Here is an 11,724-nt window from a genome sequence, read left to right as displayed (position 1 = left end):
AACCGTCGCAGTACAGTTCTCCATTTATTTTTCTTGCTGAATTTGCCTTTGCAGCTCTTCATCAATGCCACTTTGAAGATGAATTCAGCACTCAGTTTTTTTCCAAGCAGCAAATGACTCATGATGACTGTCACTATTTTCTTGGGCATTTAACTTTTCAACTTTTTTCCACTTAGAGAATCCACCCTGTGTTTTGAAAGCAGACTGACTATCAGATGTCATAAATGTAGATGAAAAAAAAACAAAAACAAAAGCAGTATGCTGCTTTATGTAGAGGTGAAGACACCAACCAGGAACAATTGACCTCTTGTCCATTCAGAAGGCATTGTTTGAACCAAAATGCAGTTATAGAACACTCATCTTTGGCATCAAATGGACCTTCTTTATGTTGAAATTCATGTGCTCCAACTTCAACAATCTCTGTGCAATGTGCATATATTACAACTGCTGAGCCTGTTGTATAAAACTTCATAAATCCAATATCCATGTGTTAAACTATCTATTAGGTCATCCTCTTTTAGCTTAGCAACACTATTCTATGGATTTGTTTCTGACAAAGTGGAATCCTCTTGTTTATTATTATTTTAGCTTTCAACAGGACAGAGAACAGTTTTTCATTGTTTTCTTTTTCAAATGAAATAGCATGTTCACAATCTTGCAATTTGATCTCTTTGCTGCCATCAAAAGGAACAGATGCTGACTTACTGGTGTCATCACTTCCAGCAAGGAGAGCTCTCATCAATTTGCTTGACTCCACTATCGAAGCTGCAAATTGTGCACGTCTCTTGCGTCCCTGTGCCCCACTTTCTTTTTTGACATAATGGGCTAAAAGAATAAATTAATAAATACTGACTACAATATTTAGTTGCAACATGCAAATTGTCAGATGAAAGGAAGCATTCTACTTTCCTAAGTTCCTAACCACAAATTATACAATTATAGTTGCAACTCACGACTGGCTAGGCACATATGGACATGGTTTCACTTTAACTGCCATTATTTAGACCACCCATACTCATGTTAATTAATGTGACACAACAGTAAGAAAACCAATGCAGATGAGTGTATATGCTAGTAAATCATGCTTATGAGCACCATATAAATTACTGGCAGTTGCTAAATCACATTTAAAAACTCGATAGGATTAACTACATGAACAATACAGGAGACAAGTCTGAAATTGCTCAAATGAAAATTACACACACTGTGGAGAAGGGTGTAATCATAACATAATATAAGCCAAGAGGCTCAAAGGCTATATTTAATATTAAAAGTTTTGATAGAATGAGAAAACATAAATATAGGCTAACTAATTAGTGGTGCTAGATTTCAGTTCCTAGATTAAGTCGCTAGTATATCTAGATCTAACATTAATGTTAGACCTGCTATTTCCATCTTTTTAATCTTAAGTTTGGATCTTGATGTAATAATGACAGAAATTTAGCTTTATATATCTAAACTAGACCTAAGGTTTGGGTGTATAGATTGAAAGCACCTTGTATTGAATCTACCCAGATCTAGATATAACCCTGCCTCATCAATTCTAGATTTAGATTTATTAGGCCTAGCTTTTAGAACAAATGTTACATCTAGATCTATTAACTTAGTCATTAGATCTGTCAATTAAAGGTCTATAAGGTGTCACTTCTACACTGCTATGAGATTCCAACAAAGACATACCATAAAAACAACAACAAAAGATTTGTTGTTTTTAAGTCAATTAAACGTCTATAAGGTGTTACTACTACACTGCTATGAGAGCCCAACAAGAGCTCGCCATAAAACACAACAACAAAAATATTCTGTTGTTTTTAAGTCAATTAAAAGTCTATAAGGTGTTACTGTGAGGGCCCAACAAGACCAGGGGCAAGGAAGTTTGTCACCATTTTTAGTTTTTTTGTTATTTTCACGCATTCGTTGCAAATGTTAAACATTACTGTACTTTGTAATTTTTGCTGTTTTACTCTATTTAAGTTTTGTTACTAGGATATAGGTAGTGATTCAATCTTAATCAACAAGTAAATGTGACAAAATTATGTGGTTATGATATGTTACTCTTGGAGGCACTGGCATTCATTCTACAATTTAAAGTTCAATTCAACAAAGAATGCACAAAAATGAAATTCAAAATGTTATTCTATGATGTATAATGTGTCACAAAATTGTTATTATTGTATCACAGCAGTCTTGGTGATTTACAACATAAAACCTTGAATGTATATACATTCTCTCATGTTCTGTCATACTACTGTTCTGTATTGAATGGGACAATGCTTTCTGCATGCACCATAATACATTTAAAAATTACTACTTTTATATCCACAAAAATACTTTATTACTACATAAGAATCTCACCACAACAACTGGTATCACATATATATAACAGCATATTTATCATAAATATATTTTTTTTCATCTTGCCAAAAACAATATCATGTAAATAATGCTAGCTAAAAATCTGTGGTACAAATTAAATGTCTGAAGAAATACAAAGCATATTTCTGCTTACTTCAATGCTCTTGATTAACATCTGTTATAACGCAATCATAACAAAAGCTCACTTAGCAGCAGAGGTTTACCCTTTATATATGAGAATTATCACCTACAGGTACAAAAAGTGACTTATTATCAATAACACCCACATTCTTCAGATGTTCCACATCAGTAAATAGCAAGTTTTGGGGTAAAAGTGTCCTCCTCTCACTGATATTTTCTGTTCTGTATTGAATGGGACAATGCTTTCTACATGTACCATAATACATTTAAAAAACTACTACTTTTATATCCACAAAAATGCTTTATTACTACATAAGAATCTCACCACAACTGGTATCACATATATAACAGCATATTTATCATAAATATGTAATTATTTTATGACACTATTTTCTGTTTTCAATATAACAAACTCATGGAAAAGTGTCTATGTTACAGCTTTCAAAGTCAAATCATTCAATAGTTAAAGTGTACCAATAACATAAAACTACTGAAAATGAACATCCTTCATCCCCCTATTTTTGCTTGTTAAAGAAAGAAAAACGTTTAATAGAAAGTACTGATTTAAGCAATAACAAAAAGAACAATACTTAAATATTTCTTATTAACAATGTGCATTTACAGCTCAAATACTAAAACTAATTTCATACTTACAACCTTACAGAAGACAACTTGGATAAAACACAAGCTATCAGAAAAGCGTGGCAGCCAATGAAAATTCTTAAAACAGCAAGTACTAAACCAATAGGGAAGTAGAAAAACAGAGCAAATGCATCCACTGAATGTTGACACCTGAAAGAAAAGATCAAAGGCAGAACATTATAAAACAGTTTTCTATATGCTAAGATCACTCTTATCAAATGAAGAAAAAAGGTGAGAACAAGTCTGTTTAGAGTTAAAGTAGGTACTTATTTGAATTTCATTTCAATGCTTATCAAGGGTACTGTATTGTGATAAAAATGTAAAAATAGAATCTCTGTAATGAATAAGTTAACTGGTAAAAAGGAGACAACAATCATTCTAGAGAGTGGAAAGCTCTTACTACCAAAATCATTCACATATGACTGGTCAGAAAATCTGTCCAAACATCAACTGACATGAAACGTGTGACATTATTTTCATAAATCTGAACAATTATGTACAGTGGGAAGCCATAGTTAATGAGAACAAGGGCAGATATGCTTCATCTCAGATTGTAACAGGAATGAAGAGTGAGAACCCACTAGAATATGTACATAATCCAAAACATAAATGTATATACAGTTAAATGCCTTAACTAGAAAACAACTCTTAAGTTACTACAAACAGTAGAATTGGATTATAGATGGTGTCCCTAATGGGACCCTATCTTTACTATTAGGACATATAAGTTGATCTAGAGAGAAAAATAAAAAAGAATATCATGGATACTGAATGTAAGGCTTCCTCATTAAGAGTGCATCAAGGCAGAGGGACAGGAAAAATTCCAGTAACACCCTACCCACTACTAAAACAAGACTGAATGACAGCTAAATCATCCATATATATATGTAACAACCAGTAGTTGCATAATGCAAATATTTGCACCATAGATGCACAAAAATGAGAAAGGGATGTACCTGTCAGGCTTTGGCAACAAACTATGTTGATATATTTCCCCAGTTTTTAGAAGCTTTCAAGTATAACACTCATAATACCCATTGCCACAGTGCAATGCAAATGTACATTCAGTGTCACAAATCACATTTTTCAAGCCACAAAGAAGCTACTTGACTGCAGAGCACAGTGAAGACCTGATGGTTTTCTCAGTAGAAATGCCCAACATTTCAACTGCAGACATGTAATCACAATCTTTACGACTACTAAACAGGCACAAATTCTGATTTAAAAAATGAATTATAACTTTGAGACCTGAGACACATGGTCTTTATGCTCTTTCAAGTGCATAATAATATTGGGAATATTTTAAATTGTGTTTGTGTTAAACTGTTTGACTTTTGCTATATTTATTTATTCATTTTTTACTCTTATCTTTTGCTTTACTTTTTATTTATTTTTTATTAAATATGACTGAATGTAAAACATTCAAGATGATGCAATGTTACTTATTTTGTAATTTACTGTAGTTCCTATAATTTTGTTTTACATTATTCTCGAAACAAGTTCAACAACTGACACAATACAAGCCTTGTTGCTCAGTACTTACTTTATATTCAAAACTGAATTAAAATTAAAAAACAGATCTAACTTATCTAAGTATTAAGAAACTAAAAATATTTTAATGAAAACCAATTCTAAAACTTATATGTACTAAACTTCATAGAATTTTATTTTAAATTATTAACTACAATAACACTTTTTCAAAATCAGTTAATAAAACATTTATCATTTTTAATAAAGCAGTCAACATAAGTTTCTTAAAAACAATATTTCTTCCAGTTACAAATCAAACTCAATAAAAATTCAATTTTAAATTTTAATTCATCATTTTTTTTAGTTACATAACTTATTATTACCTTGAACAAGGTCTAGTCCAGTTCTGTATCTGTTTACAATGCTGATGAACATTCATGATCAACATGCAGGTACTTCACACATGCATGCAAACAATTCAAAACATGACGTTGACATTTCTTATAATTAGTGAATATATTTGATATTATTTGGGTTCAACTGTATCAAAATTAGCAAAAATCTCACTTATTGTACAAAAAACTTGCAAATCATTGAATTACTGGTTTAATCTATTGCAGGACACGTGTCAAGCATAAATACTCACTGACATACAGTACAAATGACCTCAATTTAACAGTTATTAGATTTAAACCTAAAGGTCACAGAGATGTCAAGTTTACATGATGAAAAATGTTTATCATGGCAAAATAGCAAAATTTATTCATTTTGGGCAAAAGAATAGAAGTATTTCAACACGACTCCCAAAAGCAAAGACCCATTTTTTTGGCACATGCATTTTGGAATGCATAGACAAAAATCTAACACAACCACAGAAACAACACTTATGAGGAACATAAGTGACTGTCCATACAGAAGTCACATTTTTTTTGTTTATGATTCTGTTACATATTTTAGTCATACCAAAGTTCTATAGAGATACTGTTAAGAACTCTCAGATGGATAAAAAACAAGCAAAGCGAAGGAAAACCAGCCTACTGGTAAAGAAATATTGAGTGTTAATCAACTCAATCATAATAGGGCAACTTAGAATGTGAAAGAATCAACCATGTCATCTAAACAGAAGTGGCAATCTAAATAAAGATGGAGAAACCACATGGTGTGACTAAGATTGCTAGATATGACAAATGAAAAAGTTTAGGCCAAAATGTAATGCCAATTAGGGCAAAACAAAGTAACATTTTTCAGCAAACATGGAAAAGGATACAAAGGTATAATATCCAAGGCAAGTGCAGCATCAGATGATTACAATAAGTTACCAGCTGGTAAGGAGAAGGTAAAAAACATCACTTAAAATGGAATTACTGAATAGTTGTAAATCTTTCCATAAAATCAATAAGCTTCTGGGGCCAAAACTATTGGATTCTATAAACATCTCTAAATTAACTTTTGCTCTATAACTAAGGGCCTGGAGGGTGATGGAAAATTAAATGTGACATTACACAATGGAGAAAGCTAATGTAGCCACGAAATCAACCTTGGGTCCCCACACCTTAACTCAACTTAATTTCTGTAGTTGCTGAAGACAAAAGAAAGAAAAAATATTTGCTCGTCAAAGACCTATGGTCAATAAAAATCAAACAATTTCCAGCCTCAAATGAGATAAAAATTATGAGCATCTTTATGAATGGGAAAAAAAGGACAAACATGTATCTCTTGAAGAACAGTAGAAAAAAAACTAATAAAAATAACCTCTAAGCATACAAAACTAATGATGATCCTGTTATCAGAGACAAATCAATATAATGATGGGCAAGAATGAGAAAAATACATGTGATGGTTTTAGTCAGATATCTGGCTCCTAATGTCCAACTGCATTTAGATCAGACAGCATAAGTAGCCATACGTATTAAACAAATTGCTGCAGATGTGAGCTACAACTTCATTATATAGTAAATTATTACACCAGTTACTTTATCTTTAGTGTTTGAAAATTTATGTGTAGTTCCACATGAGTGACAAGCCATTGCAAACCCTTTAATAGAATGTGGCAGACACCAGTGTGACAATGCTTTATACTCCCAATCCTCCTGTCCAGATTGTTGTTTGGATTCTGCTTGCTGTCATGGCCACTGTGTAAAACAGTGGCAATACAATGGGTGAGCAAGATTTTTATTTAAACTACATAACAACTCTGTGTATTATGATTCCCACTCTTTAATTCTGGAAAAAATATAAAAGTTTAGAAGATAGAGGAAACGACAAATGGGCTATATGATGCAATAGTACATATCATGTGTGATGCAATTAGTATGTATTATCATGTCTGTGTGATATTGGAATACAATCCTCACTGATGAAAATGATATCTGATTATTTGAATCATTACAAAATTAATATCAGATTAGATCAAGTTTCACTGTAAAAGCATACTACCTGATTGGATTGGATATTTGTTTTATCCCTAGTGATGAGACACCAAATATCCTCAAAGCAGTATTCTGATAAACCAGTAAAATTTTTCAAACAAGAATCATTTATGATAAACCAAAGCATGAATGCTGTAGTTAATCATGCACATTTTCAAAAGCTTAATTTAACTATCTGCTTACTCTGAGGCATCTTAGGAAGTGGCAATGTAGTACAATATAACTGATTTTCTAAATTTCATCAATAATGGTTTCCAAAATATGGAGCTTTCTCTCATTCTATGTTCTGATGGCTGGACAATGAAGTTTTGTTACACTGAAGTATGTGTTTTGCTACTTATGTGGGTTTACACTTATGAGATTTAAATACTCATTGGTTCAATCTTTTAGTCACCTAGCTGTATATATCATATATTCTTGTTTACAGCTCGAGGTTGTACTAATACCAATCAATTTTTATATTTACATTCTGAACCAATTTGCCAAAAATGTTATATAATGAAATGCAACATGTATCTGTTTTCAAGGTTAAAATCGTCCTCTTGTATGATGCTAGTTCACCACTTCTTACTCTCTTAGTTTATGGGTATGAATTTTAAATCTAGTTAAATAATTATAAAGTTGAGTGTAGAGGACCATGTAAAATGGTTGCAGTATACTGTAATGTGAAGTTACAGGTCAGCAATTAACAAATTCAGACATAAAAGAAAGTACTTAGAATCATACATAAGACCTGAAGAATTGCTGCTGTTGTTGTTGTTGAATTAGTGTCATGTTAAAAAATTACTAACTGATATATTCATTTTGTAACAGACCTACAATAACCTACAAAAAAAAAGATCAAAGTTAATTTTTAAGTTGTATCTGGTGTAAGTTTCACTGTACATGTGTGTTAAACTAGAATATCACAATAAGCCAATTTTCTAACCACTTCTTAACATTTCCACTAATTCCATAGACATCCAACATTCTCATCAATCTTTTACTATTATTCTAATGTAAGGAGCATTAGAAACAAAATGGATGAGTTCAGGGCTATAGGTAAAATGGAACATGTTAACAGTTTTTTATTCATAATCACTCTACAAGAAACACTGGAATAGACCTCAAAATATTATCCCCTTCGTGTAAGTAGAGATTTGAAGTAGATAAAAAACTAAGAGCAGGTAAGGCTTTTCCCAGGATTTTAACCCTTTATGTATGGGCTGGCTCTTTTACACATGCCCTGTTTTACAGAGTTACATTCAAAATTTAAATAAACATGATCAAAGTATGACAATAAAATTAGCATCAGAATACAGTTCATAATAAAATTCTTAAATAATGTGTATGTTTTAATTTGTAAAATTCAAAAGAAAATATCAGAGAAAAAATCCTAATCTTTACTTCTGTTGTCACGACACGCAAGCACTCTCAATTCTCCCGTTTTAATTGGTACAACTTCAATATTATAACATCTATATTGTTTAAGTAATATAAGTACAATCTATACATAATGACAAAGTCAAATGTACACTTTCAATGTCCTTATTCCTATACTTGCTGTAATATTAATAAATTACCCAACCACAACAGGAAACCCATCCATCTATCCTTAACTTTCAAGGCAGTATTCAAAATCATATGATCTTATTTGATAAACATGTTTATATCCAATAGAAAGTGTTTATTTTCTATTTCAAGTTTGCAACCATTTTTTTTAATTTGGTGGCACAGATGTTATTCCAGAGAAAGTGACTAATATTGCAAGATAGCCAATTGTTTTTATTTGGTTACGGTTATGTAACAAGTTAGTTCACCAGATATAGCTGAACAGTATTATTGCTGATTATTACTTGATGTTGTTAGTGATTTTGCAGTTTAAATATGTTTGTAATATTTGCTAAAAGTTTGCCACATTTTGCAAAAATTCACTTTATAAATTCAGTTATATTTCAGATAACTGAATTTAGGATGCATTTATAGCCACCAGTCAAAAGAGGTAATTATGTACTAATTCAAATCACTAACTAGGCCTCACTTTGAATACTGTGTACAAGATTGGTCTTCTTATCTGAAAAAGAATATTGACTTATTGGAAAGGTTCATAGAGAGTACTACTAGAATAATTTCAGGGATGGAATGGTTATTTTATAGAAAAATGTTAAGATCTCTCAACTTCTCTTCTCTTAAAAAAAGAAGCGTAAGAGGTGATCTTACTGGAGTTTAGACAATTTTGGAATATCAACAGACTAAAGGTTTCTCATTTCTTTGTACCATACTCTGAAGATAACAAGACAAGATGACACAAGTTCACAATTTGAAAAAAACAGGCTAGTCCCCCAGTTATAACAATTTCATTTTTCTAACAGGGTGATTGACATATGGAATAAATTGCTGTGGGAAAGTTATAAAGGCCACCACTTTGAAAAAGTTTATGAGGGTAATTGATGATTTCCTGAAAAATAAAGGGTCAGTTTAAATTTTTATTTTCCCATTGATTGGTGTGCAAGGATAGCCTGATAAACCAAATGGTCCTTTGTTGTCCATATTTTAGGTTAAAAGAAAAGATACATCATATCACCCACTGTGCCTCAGCCAATATGATAAAAAATATTTTAAGAAATTGTGAAGTTTGTAAAAAAAAAAGAAAGACATTTAAAAACCATATTGAGTAACATTAAATTTCAATATACTTTACTGTCATTCCATAAACATCCAACTTGTTAATCTCTTTTAGTGCACCTTGTCAAAGAATTTCTAAAAGTAAATATACACAATATCAACAAGGTGCTCTCAACCAAAAAGAACCCATATCAAGAAACTCCAACATAGTTGTTATGAAAGAAAACTTTTAAAAAGCAATATTGAGAAACATCTATTCAAATGTCAACTTTCCAAATGGTCTTTTAAATGACCCCTGACAACAAATTCCATCAACTTGCTAATAATAACAATCAAACTAATAGTAACAGAATGTTAGATTACCAGCTCCACCCTTGACACTTCTTTTCAAAAAATAAGGATCACGTTGATGTTTTTTCATTTACCAGGAATATTAATATCAATAGTTTAAAAAAGTAGTTATTTTTCACCCCTTTTCCTATATTCAACCATGATCTCTACAAGTAAAATCCCCATCTAATGTACTCTTTTAAATTCTTAGAATTTTACAGCTTCCACCATTCTTGAAGGTAAACTATTCTACAGTTAAACCACCCAATTAACTGAAGACATATCTGAGTTTTCCTTACCTTGATTCCACTAGTCTTACTACCTGTAGTGATTTTCTACTACAGCTTTTTCTTTAGCAAAAATTGAATTTCAAAGGCATATTCTCCCATTTAAAAAATTTAGTAAGTTTTAAAACTCTCCCATCAGTTTAGAGTAAAATATAAGCATTGTTTAGCACTAAAAGCCATGCTCACCTTTCTCCATAATAATATTATTTTTGAAATATCTTAAACAACCGTGATAATCTCAATTTTTTTACAAGCAATGTAAATTTAAAACAGTAATTTTCTTGACTTGTGTGGTAAGCTTAAGAAAATTTATTTTCACTGGAATATAAAATTCAGTAGGAAAAATTCAAGTAGCTTGATCAATAATAAAATTATATCCAAAATTTCACTTTAAATTTTTCCCACTTTGATTAGACATCTAATCTTCAACTTTTAAAGTATATAACTTTAAAGAAACTGACATTCCTAAAATTAATGACTCATGCCTTATGGTTGTAAACAACATTAAACAATATTTTTATTTTTAAAATTCAAATTGGTTTTTAATTTTACTACATAACTAGATATCACCAAAAATATTTAAAACTTAAGAACTAAAACTCAGCATGAATCACATCATCAAACATCACCGACATGAGATAAATTATTCATATCTTTAAAATTTAATTTTAAACTTTACATTCTTACAAATTTCATACTTACTAACTGAAAATTATCATTACTACTAATAGTAATATTAGGGAGTAGCATTACATTACTGTTTTGCTTTCCTATACCTAGTGTTAGAATCTTATTCTTAGATCTGTTACTATAGTATTATTCATTTATGGGTGTATAATGGATAACTTAGTATCCAAGAGATTGGAACACAGTATTAGCTATACCACAATATTAAAACTTTATAGTTGAAATAAAACATCAAATTTAACACTTCGAATATAATCATAATGTTTAGCCGAAAGATATCCTCAGTATTCAATTTTTTCAAATTTAACTTTTTTATTAAGCAAAGAACTTAACCTTGGTTTAGGCCTATAACTATAATATTAAATGCAAAATATTCTTACCTGTTTACATCGAACAACTCGTTTAAATTCAACGTTGTCATCTTTAATTTTCAATTAAATCACAAAAGTTTGTTAAACGAAAACTGACAAAGATGTAATTCAAAATTTTAATTCAGTACACATGGACCTACCCTGTATATAAAATGGACAGAAACCAGGGCAACTTTTTAAGTGTACATCACCAGGGTTGAGAAAATAGAAAAATAAATTATTAAACAGAATTATAAGGGGTCATTATCAAATTAAATGATATGAAACTAAATATAATAAAGGCTAAAGTGAGTTGACTAATTAGGCTATTTTATTCCATTAATCTATTTTTAAAATAACTTATTTCAAATGGTTAAATATCGATTGCACATACAAATATACCTATGCATTTATGCTGTTTGCTTTGTT

The 11,724-nt window shown here is 30.7% G+C and overlaps 1 protein-coding gene across 1 annotated transcript in view; it reads right to left on the bottom strand.

Moving 5' to 3' along the window:
• Window positions 1–11,502, bottom strand: part of LOC106459378 (ancient ubiquitous protein 1-like) — a 67,016-nt gene extending 55,514 nt beyond the window's left edge. Inside the window, exons 1-2 of the mRNA XM_013918994.2 lie at window positions 11,326–11,502; window positions 3,151–3,288 (exon numbers count right to left, since the gene is read on the bottom strand). Coding sequence (XP_013774448.1) covers window positions 3,151–3,288; window positions 11,326–11,366 — 179 coding nt within the window. The 5' untranslated portion in view covers window positions 11,367–11,502. The remainder of the gene's footprint in view (window positions 1–3,150; window positions 3,289–11,325) is intronic.
• Between the last annotated feature and the right edge of the window lie 222 nt (window positions 11,503–11,724).

Source organism: Limulus polyphemus, unplaced genomic scaffold (assembly GCF_000517525.1).
Source record: "Limulus polyphemus unplaced genomic scaffold, Limulus_polyphemus-2.1.2 Scaffold599, whole genome shotgun sequence".
NCBI classification, from domain to species: Eukaryota; Metazoa; Arthropoda; class Merostomata; order Xiphosura; family Limulidae; genus Limulus; species Limulus polyphemus.
Note: the sequence above shows the minus strand (reverse complement) of the source record. Positions and strands in the feature narration are given on the sequence as shown.